The following is a 19315-nucleotide window of genomic DNA, read 5'->3' as shown; positions in this document are numbered from 1 at the left end:
TACATGCTTGTAGTAAATAGAAGTGAGACAATATTAGTACGTGCTTGATGGGATATCCTATAATATTTTTATTAGTAAAGTCGATGACGTGAGGAGAAATGAGATTAAATATTTTATTTCTATAAGTATAGATATCCTAGTGTAACTTTTAAAAATATAAGGATCAAAATACTAAAGATAATTAATTATATGAAAAATTCATAATTAACCCAAGTTAATGATAGAATCAAGTAAACAACCTAAGACTTTAAAGACTTTGGTTGTTTTCTATAGTAATAATAATCTTCTTATGATAATAATAATTAGTAAATTTTTTATCACTAGTTATTGTCTTTGGTTGTTTCCGATCATAATTCAAATTTAATATTTTTTTATTAATAATTTTTTTCTTAGAAATAAATAGAGAATTATATGCTCTTGATTTAACCAGATATATAGTAGACATTTAGAACATTATATTAAATCGATCATGATAATTTTATATTCCTTATTTATTTTAGATCAATCACATATTTGAGTGTAAGATTTGAATGCATGTATGATTCAGAAAAATCTTTCTCTACAAATCAATTAGCTCTGATATTAGATATCTCATAGCTTGGTGGAATTAGGACAAGGATGATAATCTAATATATATAATCATACGAAAAGCACGAAGATCTTATAATCCAATACTGTATTAGAAATGCCTCCAAATTTCTACCAAAAGTTGAGACCAAACAAAAATTGAACCCTACAAAAATGGGCAAAAAATTATAACAAACCCACGACCATATTTAGAATAAATAAGTATAATAGCTCCGTTAGACTATGGAATTTTAAAGCTTGGGAGATCAGAGATGGGAGACACTCACTTAAGACAGTATTGATGGGGTTTAGGACAATCTAGTTCTTGAAAGTATCATCGATGAGGTGCTCGGTGTCGATGAAGGCGACGTAGGAAGGGGTCGTGTTGTTACCTTGGTTATTAGCGATGATCTCAACCTGATTATGTTGCGACACTTTGACACATAAGTAGACGGTGCCCAACTCGATCTTGATTATTGACCCTTCATCCTTTATAACCATCTTCTCGGATTTCAAAACGAATCAAATAGAAGGAATATTAAAATTTAAAATATATTTTTAGAAAGATTTTAATATGTAGGTTCATTCAAGTGTAAGTGTTGGGCTTAAATCCAAAAATAGTTCAAGATCCTAAGTGTTTTTCTTATTACGAAGCTCAATATAATTTCTTTTTTGTTTCCACCTTGGTTTCTTTTTCTTCTATTTGAATTGATCTTTGGCTAGTAATATCTTGTTACTATTATTTAAGAAATGATTGTATTTGCATATGATATTTCTTTTTATTTTTTCATATGATATCAATGGCATCAATAGTCAAATATGGATATCAATAGTTGAATTGATGGGTTTGGTATTCAATTTCTCAATTAATCTAATTACAAAATCTGGAAGAGCTCACTTGATAAATTCTTTTCTTTTGCAAAAGAGCATGACATAAAAAAGAAACTCATATTTCCAAATACACCATAATAAAATGGTGTGGCGAACAAAAGATTCGACATATTTATAAGTATTGGTTTCATACAAAGAACTTACCCAAAGTCTTACGACAGATAGAAGGTATGACATATGTAACTTATGTCATTAATCGAACTCTTAGTTCAATCAATTTAAAGTCTCCATATAAACTCATATTTGGTGAGAAACCAAATATTAAATATTTTAGAAATTTGGTTCTCTTCACGTATCAATCTCAAAGAGAAGCTTGATGCTAAGGCTAAGAAATTTATCTTTATTGAATATGATTAAAGGAAGAATGGTTGAAAAGTATGGATCCACAAAATATAGATTTGTGGTATCCCGAGATATTATGTTTAATGAAGTTTCTTCTAGTTATCCATCACAAAAATAGTTTATTTCAAAAATATCAAATTATAATAGTGAAAGTAATATAGGTTCAAAACATGTGATTGAGTTTCCTTTGTTATCTAATGTTTCTATAGATTTTGGCTCATCTTCTTCCTCTATAAGTCCCAAAGATCCCGAGACTTGAACAGAGTTTTTATCTTAATATTTTAAAATTCATGGTATTTGTCTGAAAAAAAATGAGAATAAAGGATTGAGTTATAAAATTATCATTAAAAGTGATAATACTTAATTAAGATTGAATTTGTCTTTGATACGGAGGAGATGAAGAAGCAATAAAATGATAAAAATAAAATACTATAATGTAATTAAAAGATAATATTTTCAAACAAAAAAAATAATATAGTATTAAACAAGAGATAAAACTAAGAACATTTTAAAATATTCCTAATCTCATACAACCTAATAGTAACTATCTCGTCATCTTATATCACCGATGATTAAGTATAAAAATATCCCCATGATAATAATTTTTCAGATCATAAGTTACTTAAAATAAAACTAGCTACAATATGATTAATATTATTTAAAATATAATAAATATCTAAAATAATTATTTATGAATCAATTCTCACCGAAATGTTCCCATCTTTGACCTTGGCGGAGGTACCTTTGATGTCTCTCTTCTTACAATCGAGGAGGGTATTTTTGAGGTCAGGGCTCCTGTTGGTGAGGATTTTGACAAGTGCATGGCGAACCACCTGTCCAAGAGTTCAGAGAAAGCGCAAGAAGGATATTAGCGGCAACCCAAGGGCCCTTAGGAGGCTGAGAACATCATGTGAGAGGGCAAAGAGGACTCTCTTCTCCACCGCACAGACCACAATTGAGATTGATTTCTTGTACGAGGGCATTGATTTCTACTTCCGTATCACAAGAGCCAGCTTCGAAGAGCTTAACATGGACCTGTTCAGAGAAAGTGTCTGGAACCAGTCGAGAAGTGTTCGAGGGATGCAAAGATGGACGACAAGAGCAGTGTCCATGATGTGGTTCTCGTCGGTGGCTCGGCCAGAATCCCAGAGGTCCAACAGCTGTTGCACGACTTCTTCGACGGGAAGGAGCTATGCAAAAGTATTAATCCTGGTGAGGCAGTTGCTTATGGTGCTGCTGCTGTTCAGGCTGCCATTCTTAGTGGTGAGAGTAATGAGAAGGTGCAGGACTTAGCTTCTGCTGGATGTCACGCCACTCTCTCTCGGTCTGCAGACTGCTGGAGGAGTCATGACCGTCTTGATCCCCCGGAACACCACCATCCCCACAAAGAAGGAGCAGGTCATCTCCCCCTATTCCGACAATCAGCCTGGTGTCTTGATCCGGGTCTCCGGGGGTGAGATAACAATCTGCTTGGAGAAATTGAACTCTCCGGAATTCCGCCTGCTCCGAGGGGTGTTCCTCGCATCACGGTTTGATGCCAGCAGTATCTTGAATGTCTCTGCTGAGGACAAGACCGCCGGACAGAAGAACAAGATCACCATTACCAATGACTGACAAGGAGGAGACTGAGGAGATGGTGCAGGAAGCGGAGAAGTACAGGTCAGTGGACGAAGAGCACACGAAGAAGGTGGAGGCAAAGAATGCCCTGGAGACCTATGCATACAACATGAGAAATACCATCAAGGATGACAAGATCGCGTCGAAGCTTGATGCCGCAGACAAGAAGAAGGTCGAGGATGCGACCGAGCAGGCTATCCAGTGGCTCGATGGCAACCAGTTGGCGGAGGCTGACGAGTTTGAAGACAAGATGAAGGAGCTCGATAGCATTTGCAACCCCATCTTCGCCAAGATGTATCAGGGAGCTGGTGCAGAACTGGGTGGCGGGATGGATGACGATGCTCCTTCTGCCGGTGACATTGCTGCAGGCCCAAATATCGGGGACGTGGTTATCTTGGTAATCGGAACTACTACCTATTGTTGATGCCCTTCGGCCCATTGCATTCAAGCATTCTTTGTCTCAAGCAGATACTCTCTCTGTTAAGATCGCTGAAGCAGTGCGTACGTGTTTATATTGGTTGGGAGAGTGAGGGACTAGAAAGTGCAGAATCTCTCTCTCTCTCTCTCTCTCTCTCTCTCTGTATATATATATATATATATATCGCACGTACGCAGAAATCATAGAACGTTTCTTCTCTGGAATTCAAATTTATGTTTACAATGACGAGATCTAAGATGTCGAGCCTTCTTGTGCTGTGTTGCAAACTATTGGTAGGTTGAGACTAGTTTTGCCGCATGATCTTGACATGTTCATCAAACTGTTCGATGTGAATGGCAGTCTATCCTAATAGTTCTGATGTTCATCAAATTCTTTTTTACTTACGCATTCCACAAGAAAAAATCAACACGCACAATAGTGCAAGAGATGAGTTTCATGTTCATATCGATGGCACGCATTGTGCTCTGTGAACGCATCCTCTTTACTCGGATACTGTGCCTTCAGATACACATGCGAGCATGATTCAAGCTGTAGTCTTAACAAGAAGCATAGCCATCTAATCGAATACTAAAACAGAGACAAATGACCAATTAATCAGCCTAACGCAGCCACAGAGGTAGAATAAATAATGAATCATGATGCCTGAAAATTTTCAAAGCTTAGTGTCTCGTCCAACAGATGCCGTTCCTCCGTAAAATTTGAGGATGAGATACCTTAAATTATCACCATGGCACACGTTATAAACAACTCTTTCGGTACTTTCTGACCTATTTTCCTGCTTACGGCGGTCGCGATTATACGCATCCAGCCTATCTCCCCAACTCAAACATAATAACAAGCCAATTAACTTTTCAAGGCAGGTGATCTTCCACCCCTCCAGTCTTATAATTAGATAACAGCAAGTTACTTCACCTTTGTTAAAAAACCAGCTATGTATCGGTCGAAGCTGACGCAGTTGTATCTCTTGACTCGTCCACCAGACCCTGTATCCAAGCTCGAGTCTGAGCCTTGGCTTGAACATGAGCTTCCTTCTGCTGATCCAGAAACCTGTTCATTCGTTCGAGCAACTGCGCAGCCTTCCTCTTGCCTCTGTCAGTGCCACTCTCTACCATTGCAAACAATGGTTCCATCATCCCCTGTTCGTGCAACTCAGCCAGATGTTGCTGCTGCTGCTCCCCATTACAGAGATGCACCAAAACAGCTGCTGCGTTTTCCTTGTTTCTCGGTGATCCACTTCTTATCACCTTTATCAGCACTGGCAGTGCCTCTGCGGCCGTGATTGCTGCCTTTCCCTCGGGATGACTTGAGAGTATTGCCATGATAGCAAGAGCTTCATCCATCATAGAAGTTTCTGGATCTGTCAAGAGCCCCATCAGTGTCTGAATCACCCCAGCCCTTACAGCCTTTCCCTTGTTCCCCTGGTAAATGCACAGGTTGAAGAGAGCAGTTGCTGCATCCTTTTTGCCTCTTTGACTACCTTCACTTAGCAGCAAAACAAGAGGGGGGATTGCCCCTGACTCGCCAATTATGACTTTATTCCTGTCCACCACAGAGAGGCTGAAGAGTGTCGCTGCCGCATTCTCCCTTGCTTCCATACTGCCCCTCTTAAGAACATGCACTATCCCGGGCACAGCACCAGAGACGATTATCTTCCCCTTGTTCTCCTCAAAGATAGAGAGGTTCAAAAGTGCAGTAACGGCGTGCTCCTGTGTGCGTATATCATGGGTAACGAGCAAACTCACCAGAACAGGTATAGCACCAGCCTCAGCTATGCACACCCTATTGTCAGCATTTCGCTTGGCAAGAAGGCGAAGCTCACCAGCAGCTGATCGTTGGTCTTCAAGGTTCTGTGATGATAGCTTGTGGAGAAGATCAACAACTTTGGCATGTTCACTTGCAGAGCAACCTGATGGAGGCTTGCCAGTTTGAGCTGGGCGCTTGGGTGGTTCCATCCCATTTTCCTCACACCACCGCATTATGACGCTGCGAAGGATGTAATTTGGTGTTAATGATGTGCTGGATAGTTTCTGTTGTGTCTTGGGGCATGTGTTGTGCCCTGCTTCCAGCCATTTCTTGATGTATCCCCGTTCATAAGTCTGTAGAAGAGGATATAAATAGTTACAGTTATCTTCAAGGCCCATGAGAGATACGACCTAGTAGAGTCAAAATCTAGGATATTTATACCTGTCCAGTGGACACAATAACTGGATCTCCCATCAGCTCCAGGGATATAGGACAGCGAAAGTCATCAGGAATGATAGGTGTTTTAGTTGTTCCATGAGATGGAAGAACCCTAGGATTTGTTGGAGTGCCCATTTCTGATTGCTGTGTCTGCACAAAATCCTTTACCTTCTTTAGCAGCATTACCATCTTTTCAATAATTTTTCCAGGATCTCCGCCACTGGAGACCACCATCTCATGCAATGCAATTGATTCTTGTTTGAGATCTGATATGGTCATCAACTGTAATTTTTCTGCCAAACTCTGGAGGATTGTAGAGTCTACTTTGGCATCAGCACTCATACTGTAGACGGACAATAGATCAGTGTGCAGCTCAGTATCAGTAGCATCAATCCGTTCTTTGGCTCTTTTGAACTGAGAATGCACAAGTTCAACCTGTACAAAGTGCTGAACTTTGTAGGCATTTGAACTAGAAAGTTAATATATAAACGCTGTTTGGATATGTGGATATGATGGAGGAATAAGGACAATAAAATTGTTAACCCCACATATAGTTTCTTAAATGACACTAATAATTAAGTTGAAGGGAGAGAATATCATTATTGATAGTTTACCTGTTCTTTTACTTCATCTGATATGTCAATCTCATCAAAGGGAATTTTATCCAAAGCTTGTTCCAGTTGAAATGTAACAACTTGGAACATTTCCATTATTCTGTCTCGTTCCAAGACCTGGAAACAGAAGTGCAGAAATTGGTGACTGCAGACAGAAGAAGACACCACTAAGAATTTCGCACAAGTACAAATCCATGCTAAGCAGCAGGAAGAAATCAGATACCAGATAGGTTTCTCCAGTTCATGCTTCCAATATAATTGATGCATAGTTCAGAAAATCAATTGTATACACCAAAATTGCCATATTTACATAAGGTTTAGGAAACATGAATTATACCATGTAAGACAGAGAAAGCACCATTCAATCTTTTCATGACAAACCGTTGGTCATGAAGATCGTTTTTTCCTTCAAGAAACAAACCTCTATTCACAGAGATCAAAAGGCACATCATAGCATAAACCTATGCCACCAACAAATGCATGATTTTGGATTACACGTAGAACCTTAATGCGCAAATAAGTCAGCATTTTGGTGCCATAAATCTCACATCTCGAGTGAGGAAGATTGTGATTCTCCAAGAACCTCATAACAGGGTTAGTATGTTAACCCTGTCAATTGCATCATGACAACCCCTCTTTGTCCATTACTCCCTTCACATCGTCTAAGGTTGGACTCTGTTAGCCTCTTCAACATTATATTCACCAGCTCTTTTGATGCTCTGAAAGAGATCCTCCTCAACATTATATTCACCAGTTCTTAGGATGATACGAGGGAGATCCATTTGCTCTTTTCTTCATGAGTTTCCCTATTCAGTTCCCTATGCGGTGCCTTCCTTTCTCATTTCCTTTTTTTTTTTTTTTTACATATTAAGTACCACTTTTAGTTACATTCACCTATGTTTGGCCAATTTCAAGGATAGAACATCTTTATCATCAAACACTTGTTCAGATTAGATGTCTTCTTTACTTATTATATGTTGGCTTTGCTTATTAAATTTTCCAACAGCTAAAAGATGATAGTCTGGTGAACCTCTTGGTAGCAATGGCATGTATGAGAGGTTGGACATAAAACACCGAACATACTGGAAATTCTTTTCCAGTGTATGCTGAATTACCAGTGCCAAAGCATATATGGATTAGACACCACAAACTTACTCAAATTGTACACATCTGTTCTTGAAAGCAATCACAAGGAAGATCTGGAAAAAGAAACCCAACAATTGCAAAGGAAGTGTCAAGATCAGATTTGTCATGCCAAAGCTAATAAGCAAAACTAAAGAATTTAAGCAGTAAGTGCAGGGATTGACAATGGCTTTGTTACATGTGGGAGCAGTTTAGGCCCATGGACAACAAGAATCTGCTAGCAAAGCCACCGAAGAAGGATCATCCTGAGAACTGTGATTATAAAAACTGAACCTTTGAAATGTCTGGCTTGTTCAAAATCTGATAGGGGAATCTCAAAGCATCAGATATGGACAACCTTGCTATTGTTGAAATCAACTTGGACAGTGCTGCTTTTCTTCTTTCTTTTTGGTGGGTAAGTGACCCTATATAGGTAGGTTGGTTCTTATCCTTCTGACCATCTGACAGCAATGGCAGAAAGTGCCTCATCCACTAGGCTGCACTTCTATGATTATTCAAGATTAAGTCATCTTTTACTTAGAGCCACTTAAAGCTACTGATAGTGTGCTAATATATAATAGAATCAATTGGTCCATTGAATGTACACCTGCATTTACTAAGCATGGTGGCCGATCTTCTAGAATGCTTGTGAATATGGCCCGACTTGTATAGAACAAGAATCGTGTTAATTCACCTAACACGATTCTTTTCCTTATCAACCAAGGTCTTAACGGAAAGGTTCCGAGTGACATTGTATTCTTGTACATACCCATAAAAAACACATATACAGCATAGCAATCATTTAATTTTCTTATTCACCTATTGCACTCCAAGTGAACTGTGGACAATGTATGTCACTGAAATGTACTTCAAGAGTTTGGACTCATAACAAGTTCCCAAGAAATCAAATCATAATCCCTTGATCACATCAGAGGAACAAAATTTTATCTTCCAAAGCTAGAAACAATTTGGTATACCTATCAAAGATTTGCCTTAAGTGAAGGGAAAAGATATTGCAAATATTGTGCATGTATAAAAGAAATAAATCTTTTTGACAAACTGAATCTTGCTCCACAATTTTGATAACAAAGAACAGAAAATTCCCAGACAAACAATTGCTTCAAACTTAACAGCTGATAGGTTTCATTCTAATCCTAGTTTCTTATAGCCATTCATGAAACCACATAAATCTAAATGCTTATATATTACTTTCAGAACAAAATTATTCTGCCGAGGAAAACCACACAGCTCCTAAATCAAAGCATTATTCAAAAAGATTAAGAAAACAATTTTCAATTTCGAGGATGCAGCCGATCTTCCTAACAACGGCAGTAAGTATGCAGGATCTAATAGAAAGGTTAGAACAAGAAATAAAAGAGGAAAAAATGGTCTTGATTTCCAGGAAAGACTTAAAATTGAGCTCACGGGATACCAGAAAGAAAAAGGTGCCGCATTTCACAAAAAGAGGATAGAAATGAGAGAAAACGAAACGGAAAAGCTTCGGCGACGCCGCTTCGACATACCAGGAAGATCTTGCTCCCTTCGCTCCCCAGCCGGAGGAGGTCCTTGGCCGAATCGAGGGCCCGATTGAGCTTCTCCAGGGCGCCGACCGCCGGCTTCGAAATCGGATCGTTGCTCTCCTTGAGCTCCTCGAACATAGGCGCGAGCAGCTTGATCCGCCGCGAGAGGTTGCAAAATTGCTTCTTGTAAGCGTTCCGGTAGTCGGAGATGCCGGCGATCTCCTCCACCGCCTCCGCCAGCCTATCCACCACCCTCCCCGCCGCCGTTGGCACTTCCGGAGCTGCCGCTTCGTTGGCTCCTTCGTCCATCGCTCTTCTATCTATAACTCCACCAACTGGTCGACGAATCGACCTCTACTCCAGCAACTGATTTGCGGGGATCTCAACGCCGCGATCAATTCCACGAAAGATTGACGGACCTGCTCCGCGTCTAAGATTGCTTCGAGGAAATCACAGAAAGAGACTGGAAAAGGAGCTGCCTTTTTCCCATTCGAGGCGAGCAGAGGGGGAGCGTCGCAGGGTAGGGGATGAAGAGCGTAGCCGCAGCAGGAGGTGCCGCTATAGTTGGTCTCGGGGTGAGGATCCTTCCCAAGCACACATTGTTCCCAAAACCATAAAATTCCTATACTAACCGTCCATCTTCACAAACCTAAACTTGTCCTCCGTCACTTTACAGCAATCAAATTGGAAAGCTACATTCGTTGGAGGCGATCCCACCTGCCGTCGTTCTTTCTTTATTTTATATGCCCTTTTCCTTAAATCGGCGTGGCTTGGAGCCGCGGCTCAGAGAGGGATGAAAGTTGCAATGATTTAAATGGTCCAGTCGGTGTTGCTGCAGTGTGGACCTGAGAAGACTCAAGCTGGAAGCTCATAAATAATATAAATCGGAGATTACAAGGCACTAAAAGCTTCCATTGGTTCCAATTGCTATTCCCACTGTCTCAATCTCGTCGTCGTCTTGGTTAATGAATGGGACGGCAAAGTTGACAGATGTGAAGGATATGTATACAGATAAGATGCCTTTCTTCTTTATTGCTGAAACCTTGTGTTGAATGGAGGGAGATATGGGGATTGAATGATTCTGATGAGCATGTTTTCGATCATAAATATGCACATAGTCGACTACATCTGCATGTTTATGATCAAAATTGAATCTTCACTGAAATTGCAGAAGATTATTATTAGCTCTTTTGCTGGCCTGCTATTCAAGCAACATCCACATTTAATATAGGAGAGAGAATTTTGCTCCTTAGGTAAAAAGCATCAAACTGCTGCTGCACTTGGCAGATTGCCACACTGCAACTAGCAGCAGCAAGAGATCTTCCCTTTACATGATTGACCTCAGGTCAACCTACCATGTCCTGGTTCTTGTGGATATAAACAAAACAAAAGGACCAAAAGGCAAAAGACAGAGTAGCAGCATGTACAAGAAGATCAAATTGACAATGAAGCAACTTAAGGAAAACACTTGTGGTTGTCTCCCATTTATGAGGGGTATTAAAAGGAAGACGAGGAAGGAACAGTAGTGAATGCACATGGACAAGGTGTATTGTGCATGCACAGTGCAAAAGAGTCGAAGCCCAGACTGTCACACTAATGGGCGCGGCTTAGTGTTAATGATGTTAGTTATTATGTTGTGATAATATGGTAATAAGTGGATAATATGGGGGCTCGGCTTGGAGCCGAGGTCGAGCCGCCGTGGGAGGCTGTTTGCCGCCACATGGGTTGACGTGGCCGGGGAGCGGCGGCCGTCCCCACCGGCCACGCCCACCGACAAGCGGACCCTCCCGACCGTCCGATCTGGGCGAGCGGGCGGCGGTGATAGGATGTGCTGCGAGGACCACCGGTTCACGCACCCGGTCGCGGCGGTCGCTGTCGCTCGCCACGTGCCCTCTTGTCGACTCGAGGACTGTCGGGTTCGGTGAGCGCACGAGGTCGGTCCCACGCTAACAAGCCGCGCACGTTTAGTGCACTCACGGATCATCCTGACCGTCGATCCCATCAATCAAAAAAATGTGAAATTTGAAATACCTTGTTTACCCCTCTCTGGTGTCCTCCTTTTTACCTGTACGCTAATAAATAACGTGGCCTGCATGGGTAGAAGAAACAGCAGCGTTGACCCGTTGACCTTCATGAACAGATGCAGATGGGATGTAAATAACATCCAAAGTGACAATTCTCGAAGAGATCAGACTGATATTAATTTGAGTATATTTGTGTGGACGGATAGAAAAGCCTCATATTTCCGATTGTGACGTTTCATTTTGGCTGATGCATAAAGATGCTAAAAGTGTCGCTAAAATACACACCGACAGATCTAATCAATTGCACAATCAATCACACTGTTGACAGAACATCTGTGCATTAACAATCACAGAACAAGCAGCGATATGTTGATGATAATAATAAAACGGATGCATCTAAATCAATATCAAAACTAAAGTTGCTACTTTAGTTAAACCATGAATCCATAGCCTCAATATTCTTCTTCAGAAATAACACATCCTGGCGTTAAAGGCACAGGGAATACAAAATATTTCAGAAGTAACACATCCTAAAAAGTTTCGATTTTTAGTGCATCTGATCCTGCCAATGACATGAGATCATAAACCCCCGGTTACTTCTTCTTATCGCTAACTCCAGCAGACCTGCAAGTTAGATGACCACATGGAACAACAGATGGGTAATTAGAATCACCAAAATCCACAGAATTGTATAGAATTTATAGAAATTTATGCACTTAACGGCACGGTAGACAATTTTTCTCATTTGTATATCATGATAGCAAGCGATTAACCCAACACAGAAAACTGATATTTTAATTTTTCATTGTATAAATACCAAATCGTGTCTATTTACGTATTGTCCGACATTGCATCTTTGTCATTCGGTATTAAGCGGACCAGCCGCCTGTATTTGAAGTTTTGAACTATCATCAGAGACCCATTCCTACACAAGTCCTTATCGCTAATTGTACTTCTTATTGCTAAGTCCACAATGCTTCAATTTCTAGCCACAAAGGTACCTATCAGATATTTCCATGATGAATTCATAATATAAATTATGAAGTATGCCTCCAACCCCAATGCTAAGACAACTGTTATCTTACAATTAGTAAAGAAAACGATAATAAAAAGGGAAAATCTGAACACTGACCTCATTTTCCTGAGAACATTGGCCATCTCCTCACGCTTCTTCTTGGCTCGCTTGTGCGTGCCCAACTTTCGCTTTGCCACTTTTAATGCACGCTTGTCCTTCCCAACTTTAAGAAGCTCAGTGATCCTCTTCTCATAAGGAGCAAATCCTGCAACCTCCCTGATTATATTCCTCACGAAATGCACTCTTTTGCTCGTCTTCTGAAAAAAATAAAAAATCATATGATAAATAAAAACATCCAAGCACAACATCAAGTTTGGAACTTATAATGGCAATGGGACTTGCTAACAATCAAAACTTCCAAGGTTCAATAATTTTCAAAACCAAAATGAATGACTAACAATAATTTTCAAATCAGTAGACTTTGCTCTAACACGCTCGAATCAATCCAATATAATAGGATTCACTGTGATAATCTTTGAACGCATATTCTTGCTGCATGGAAGCTGAATTATATCTAGTCAACCTCACAAGGGAAATGTTTCAGAAGAAATTCCAAGGAACAATTTCCCAGATTCTTCGTATATATCCACGAAAATTCACAAGAGCCACAACAAATCAAGGTGTAAAAGACTCAGAAAGATGTCTTTTCTTTATCGATGTAGCCTCATCATATAATACCGGAGAATGGTACAGGATGCAAAAGCCCTTAAATAAACAAATCATAACTATACCCAAATCGATTCATAAGAGCCACATGAAGTTTTTTAACTACAACAATTAGCATGCACCAGACCCATGGTGGGGAGAAGAAATAGATAGATTTCTTGACACTATCACATGATCAAATTTAGGATTCACTCAGATCATCTAAACATACATAAAAAATAGGATAGCACAAAGAATGCACAGTCCCATGGATCAAAAATGTTGTTTAGCCATCAAGTACCAAATTAACATACAACAAAACTGAAATGAAACAAAGAATGCGTAGTTTCATGCATTAAGAATGTTGTTTCATGCATCAAAAGCTGATAGTCACAAATTCCACATTTCATTGCACGAGTTTGCAGAGATCAGTCAGACTGTATGCAAATGGAAAATAAAAAATAAAAAATACAAAAGATTCATACTCCTTTTCTGCTGGAAGGGCGAGGGAGCAGCTCCCGCTTGGTGACGATATGGCCTTTGTTCAGCCCGACAAAGAGACCGCTGTTCGGCTGCGGAGGAGCCATTGCTTCCTACTGTTCAGAAGAACATCAGGGTTACTAAGCAAAGATCCTTCATTGTTTCGATCACACAACAAGAAGGATAAGTATCAAAAGTCGAGAGATAAACGATCTAAATCGCAGATTAAGGCAGATCCAACCACATCTCTTTCTCAATAATAAAATTGGAGAGAAAGATCCCACTTTTTGGTCCTTGCGTTAGGATTTTAACCATCGCATTAAAAAACTCCAGTCGACAAAGAAGCAAATGCTGCATTAACTGCACAAACAAAAGAATCTTTTCCCAAAAAAAAAAAAAAGAAGAAAGAATTGCTGCGTACCACCGAACCGAACACACTACCGGCCGCCGAAGAACCCTAATGGCGTAGGATGATGCCTAATGAAGGCGCTATGCGAGAGCTAAAACATTGCCCGAGACAAAATTATTTACGGAAATGCCCTTTCCCTCGGACTGCGACCCTAATTAGATTTGGTCCGAGTATGTGTTCGTGACGCCATCGCACATTGGGTTCCATTACTTGATTCCACGTCGTTCCGCGGTCAAAATTGGTCAAACTCGAACCGATCGAGTCGACTTATCATGGTCGGGTTAAACCGTGAAGCAAAGGGACTCGATGCCCGATGAGGTCTTCCCATTGTGCCCAACGTCGCGGTCAATTATTTATGGGAGGGGAAGACCGACCCGAGTCAAAAATTGATGGGGCGTAGCCTCGTGAGGCCCATCTCCAATAAATGGTTGCCACGACCGGTGATTCGTGACCTACATGTCAGAGTCAGTGTGGTTAAAGCATTCAATGTGCGTGACTCCATTGGGGGGGATTCACTCCTCTTGCACGTGAACTGCTCGATGATTTGCCTGACTTATTTTTAATTCGGCAAATTCTTCAAAAAAAAAAAAATCCTATTTTAACCTCTTTTTTTTTTTCTAATAACATCTTTTTTTTAATTTGTATCAATAGAACCTCTCTTATTTCTTAAAAAATAAATTTTGTATACTCTGTATAGTATTTCTTTTAAAAAGATATCTTCGTCTCAATCGATCGTCTTCGCTTTATCATCGTAACAATCATGTCTAGTATTTCCTTCTTTCTTTGTTTAGAGTCAATAATATCAAGATTTATTGAAGGAGAAGTTATGTAAAGTAAATGTAGCGAATTCTTGAAAAAGAATTCATAACTTTGGACTTTTCGATTAAAGTATCGTAAGTTTGAAAAAAAATATTTTACTCATATCAATTACCACTATCCCCTCGCACGTCGACCCTCTTCTCTGATCGTTTGTGCTTTTGTGTGCGAGTTGATAGATAACATTAGCCTCCTCCATCTTCTCCTCGTCTAATCGTGTGAGCGGGTTCGTAATAACAAATTACCCATTCTTCTCACTCGATCAGGTATACCTTCGTGGGAGGATATGACTAACCATGATGAGGCTTTAAAGTCTGAGTGATCAAGAACAAGTGAAGGTGCAATTAGGATAGTGCTATTAAGAAGATTTTTGAAAGTTAAGATGATAAAATGATTATTTAGAAGTTCGAAAATATTTATTATTTTTAATGTATTTAGATAGAACTTAATTATTGTAATATTGACCGCGTTTGCGTCATTTTGTGGTCCGTAAAATAATAAAAGCAGCATAAAAAGTTAGTATTATTTTAAAGACGCGAAGACCGCTGCCGTGACGCTTCAGCCGCTTCCCTCCTTCCCTTCCAACGCTCGCCTCCCTTTCCCCGGCGGCGCCGCGGCGCTCCGGTGGGAGTCCGAAGACCTCCAGAGCTCACGTATCGACCACCGGAGGAGCTCGGAGAGGCAGGGCGGGGATGGGCCAGGGACTGAGCTGCGCCAGCTCGAGCTACGACCATGACTTCTTCACCGCAGTCCAAGCCGGCGACTTGCAGGCGGTGGACTCCTACCTGAAGGACGACCCGTCACTGCTTCTCCGGACCACCATCTACGACCGCCTCTCCGCGCTCCACATCGCCGCCGCCAATGGCCGCGTTGAGGTGAGCCCATTTCCCTCCGCCCGAGCTTCTTCTGGCGAGGATCGGTCGATGCTTGGGTTTTTGGTCTGATGTGCGATATGTTTGCAGGTTTTGTCTATGATCTTGGATCGATCTGTTAGCCCCGATGTCTTGAATCGAGATAAACAGGTGAAGAGGCCAGAAAAAGACATTGTTTTGTCATGAATTACTTCCTTCCTACTCAAAAATCTTTTCATTTTCATGGAATTTGGTTTCCGTAATCAGACCCCATTGATGCTGGCCGCGATGCATGGAAAGATCGAGTGCGTGCAGAAGCTACTCGATTCCGGAGCAAATGTGAGCCGAGCTACTGTCTTCTTCTCAAGATTCCCTTTTGCTGTTACTCTCGTCTCCGAAATCTTGGATTTTGTGCTGGGATTGATCTCTCATTATCTGTGTGGATAGATCTTGATGTTCGATTCGGTAAATGGAAGAACTTGCCTCCATCATGCTGCTTATTATGGTCATTCCGATTGTCTGCGAGCAATTCTGTCGGCTGCCAAATCCACACATGTTGCAAGTTCTTGGTAGGGCTCTAAAAGATCCACCGATTCATGGCGTGACTGTGGTTGAATGAGTCAAGGTTTAGCTTCTTCTTCTTCTTTTTGTGGACTGACAGGGGATTTGCCCGGTTTGTAAACGTGAGTGATGGCACCGGAGCGACGCCGTTGCACCTCGCGGCGAGGCAAAAAAGGCCCAGCTGCGTCCATATTCTGGTAGACAATGGCGCTCTCGTCTGTGCTTCGACTGGCCGATATGGGTAAGTTTATGCTGTGACTGACTCTTTCTCCATCACACACATGCCTTTGGTGTTAGTTCCAAGTCTGGAGATTGTGACTTAGCTGTGAGCTTAAGAGATCCCAAATTGCAGCTTTCCTGGGAGCACCCCTCTGCACTTGGCAGCTCGGGGGGGAAGCTTGGATTGCATCAGGGAGTTGCTTGCACGCGGTGCTGATCGGCTTCAACGGGATTCATCTGGGTAAGGATGTGTCTCGGCTTGCACATTGTTTCTGCTCCGAGCTTGGAGTTGCTTGATCATAACTTAGGGTTTGTGCAAGTTGCTGGGAGGATGAAATTAGTGTAGATGATTCCATCCAAGCTCGTTAGTGTCCAGGAGCTTCGATCAACTGGTTTTTATTTGTTGCAATTCACAGATCTAGGTGCAGCTTTTGATATTCCTCAGCAATTTTCTACTCCTATGCTATCAAATACTTTGGATAAGCTATTAGGAAATCTTTTGTTGGCTCAAGCATTACGAAAATGTCATTTTTCAATTCAGCATCCTTTTAGTTTCTCTAATGTGCGTTCTAGTCGCCATCTTTGTCGGAAAAATTTCTTGTACTGGGACTAAAGATCGGTAGGGTGATTGGATATACCGACTTGTTCATTAATTTGTTTGCGATTTATCATCTCAATGCGGCTGCATAATGTCCTTTTTCTTTGTTGGCACTTGGATTTACAGGAGAATGCCGTATGAGGTTGCACTGAAGCAGAATCATGGAGAATGTGCAGCTCTATTGAACCCATCTGCAGCAGAGCCTCTGGTTTGGCCTTCTGCACTGAAGTTCATCAGTGAACTTGATTCAGAGACGAAGGCTCTGCTGGAGGCAGCTCTGATGGAGGGTAACAGGGAAAGGGAAATGAAGATCTTGAAAGGAACTACAGATTCGTTGACATCTCCTGCACATTCAGATAAAGCATTTGATGATGATGTTTCTGAGGTACTGCATCCTTTTTTCCCCCATTTATTCAAGGAAGATATCTTAATTCTTTTCCTTTATTTTTTTCTTCTGCTTATGATAACCATTTTTTGGGATCCATAATTATATCAATGTTATTTTCCTCTTGTTAATTGTGAGATATAAGCCAATGGCATTTTGTTTGCATGGAGCAAACTCAGTCTTCGATCGAAAGAAAGAAAGAGCAGCATCTTTTAGCATTGTTATCTATATATTGCTAAAACTGCATGTGAAGCAGCAGTATGATCATGTTATTGAATCTGGTGGAGAATTATGCTGCGTTTACTTACTGAATCTGCAAATTATTTCCATAAACCTAAGTAGTAGATTAAGACACCATGATTTCACCCTTCATTTAGTTGTTCAGGTCTGGGCCACAACCTGCAATGATTCTTCTCTCCAGTTTTAACCCTTGAATATGAGCAATTTCACTGTGAGTCATGAGATGGGTACATCCCACAATGCTTACAAACTGACACTCATATGACCTACTGAACTCACAGCTGCTTTTGTCCCCCAAAGAAAGAGCATTTAGCTTCTTATTGCTAATGATTAAACAATGTAAAGATGATAGGAGGATAACAGCAATAGCACAAGGAGTTGTTTGATGATATTCTGCCTCTGAGAAACTATAATACATCAAATGCAATGCCTTTTTTACTTCCATCTCATGAAAAATAGTTGTTATTGCAGGGGAGTGATGCAGAGTTCTGTTCCATCTGCTTCGACCGGGTTTGCACCATCGAGGTCCAAGACTGCCGGCATCAGATGTGTGCCCAATGCACACTGGCCGTGTGCTGCCACAGCAAGCCAAACCCCACAACCTTGTTCTTGCCTTCACCGGCCTGCCCCTTCTGCCGCAGCAGCATATCTCGGCTGGTAACCACCAAGGCCAGGGACACCGGAGACCAGAACACCACCTCAAAGCCAAGGAGGTTCCGGCATTGCAGCAGCGAGGGCAGTAGTAGCTTCAAAGGTCTGTCTTCAGCTGTGGGATCATTTGGACTGATGGGCTGTGGCTCAGGTAGAATAACTGATAGCAGTGACATGGTAGACAAGCTGTAGAACATACAGTGCAGTTCATATGGCTACTGGCCACAACCAGGAATGCTAAACAAAAATAAGGTTTTGGGTATCAAACTACATGATCTTGATGCAGGTGCAGATTCTTGTGCTCTGAGATCAAAGGAGAACATAGTTAAACAGTCCTTTGACTATATATATATATATATATATATATATATATATATATATATATATATATATATATATATATATATATATATATATATATATATATATATATAGGGATGATGTCATCTCTTCTGAAGGACAGTGGAGGGGAATTTTCTTATCTTACAACTCATCAATGTCCTTCAAGAGGGGGGAAGAAGCTGCAGCCTGAATGTCTGATTTGAATCATGGTGATGCAATGTACATGGGCACACTGATTGACAAGGGAGACTTTTGGGTATTGGGTATCAATGTGCATGGGCACAGTGATTCAGAAGAGAGTGTTTTTGGGTATTAGCCATCATGTGACTGCCTGCCATGTGATTGATTATGGGGATGGGCTCCATTTGGTCAGTACTCTCCTTTTAATTATGCAAGCTTCTTGTCAGTGGTCACATCCCTGTTTCAAGCCTAGTGTTACCAGCTGCTGAGGTGAGATTGTACTGTGGATTCCCTTGTTGTGAGTACATGGATTCTGTATGGGGACAAACTGCTGTGGAAAAGCTAAAGATGCATCTCTTGTTTGGAGAGCATGTCTCCCATCAATGTGAGCTTGGGGGGTCCTCTCTCTTCTTTGGCAGTGTGCACTCTCCATCATTTCACCCACTGGAAGCTTTTGTTTTTTATTTAGATTACTAGCATTTATCTCTCTTCTCAATTTTGTTGCTGCCTGAGAGCTGCACATAATATCCAACAGGTAGGGATGAG

General features: G+C 41.0%; 3 protein-coding genes and 1 pseudogene across 6 annotated transcripts; 2 read left to right on the top strand and 2 right to left on the bottom strand.

Moving 5' to 3' along the window:
- Positions 1-2507: 2507 nt before the first annotated feature.
- LOC135651461 (heat shock 70 kDa protein 4-like) lies at positions 2508-3841 on the top strand (annotated as a pseudogene).
- Positions 3842-4478: 637 nt separating this feature from the next.
- LOC135651698 (protein spotted leaf 11-like) lies at positions 4479-9875 on the bottom strand. Of its 3 annotated transcripts, none has more exons than XM_065172021.1 (4): positions 9297-9875; positions 6652-6768; positions 6041-6484; positions 4479-5952 (listed from the first exon to the last, which is right to left on the bottom strand). In XM_065172021.1, the coding sequence occupies exons 1-4, from the start codon at positions 9600-9602 to the stop codon at positions 4786-4788; spliced, it is 2034 nt and encodes a 677-aa protein (XP_065028093.1). In that variant the 5' UTR covers positions 9603-9875; the 3' UTR covers positions 4479-4785. The 3 variants fall into 3 exon arrangements, with proteins under 3 accessions (XP_065028093.1, XP_065028094.1, XP_065028095.1); XM_065172022.1 differs by having other exon boundaries at positions 6041-6472; positions 9297-9874; XM_065172023.1 differs by having other exon boundaries at positions 6652-6796; positions 9297-9430.
- Positions 9876-11714: 1839 nt separating this feature from the next.
- LOC135651699 (large ribosomal subunit protein eL36y-like) lies at positions 11715-14079 on the bottom strand. Its single transcript, XM_065172024.1, has 4 exons — positions 13939-14079; positions 13523-13633; positions 12450-12649; positions 11715-11941 (listed from the first exon to the last, which is right to left on the bottom strand). Exons 2-4 carry the CDS (start codon positions 13622-13624, stop codon positions 11911-11913), a joined length of 333 nt encoding a protein of 110 aa, XP_065028096.1. The 5' UTR covers positions 13625-13633; positions 13939-14079; the 3' UTR covers positions 11715-11910.
- Positions 14080-15272: 1193 nt separating this feature from the next.
- On the top strand, positions 15273-18514 carry LOC135651988 (E3 ubiquitin-protein ligase XB3-like). Of its 2 annotated transcripts, XM_065172695.1 has the most exons (8): positions 15273-15617; positions 15705-15764; positions 15861-15932; positions 16041-16162; positions 16255-16395; positions 16507-16614; positions 17098-17356; positions 18068-18514. In XM_065172695.1, the coding sequence occupies exons 1-8, from the start codon at positions 15435-15437 to the stop codon at positions 18437-18439; spliced, it is 1317 nt and encodes a 438-aa protein (XP_065028767.1). In that variant the 5' UTR covers positions 15273-15434; the 3' UTR covers positions 18440-18514. The 2 variants fall into 2 exon arrangements, with proteins under 2 accessions (XP_065028767.1, XP_065028768.1); XM_065172696.1 differs by lacking the exon at positions 16507-16614.
- The last annotated feature ends 801 nt before the right edge of the window (positions 18515-19315 follow it).

Source organism: Musa acuminata, chromosome BXJ3-10 (assembly GCF_036884655.1).
Source record: "Musa acuminata AAA Group cultivar baxijiao chromosome BXJ3-10, Cavendish_Baxijiao_AAA, whole genome shotgun sequence".
Taxonomy (NCBI): Eukaryota; Viridiplantae; Streptophyta; class Magnoliopsida; order Zingiberales; family Musaceae; genus Musa; species Musa acuminata.
Note: the sequence above shows the minus strand (reverse complement) of the source record. Positions and strands in the feature narration are given on the sequence as shown.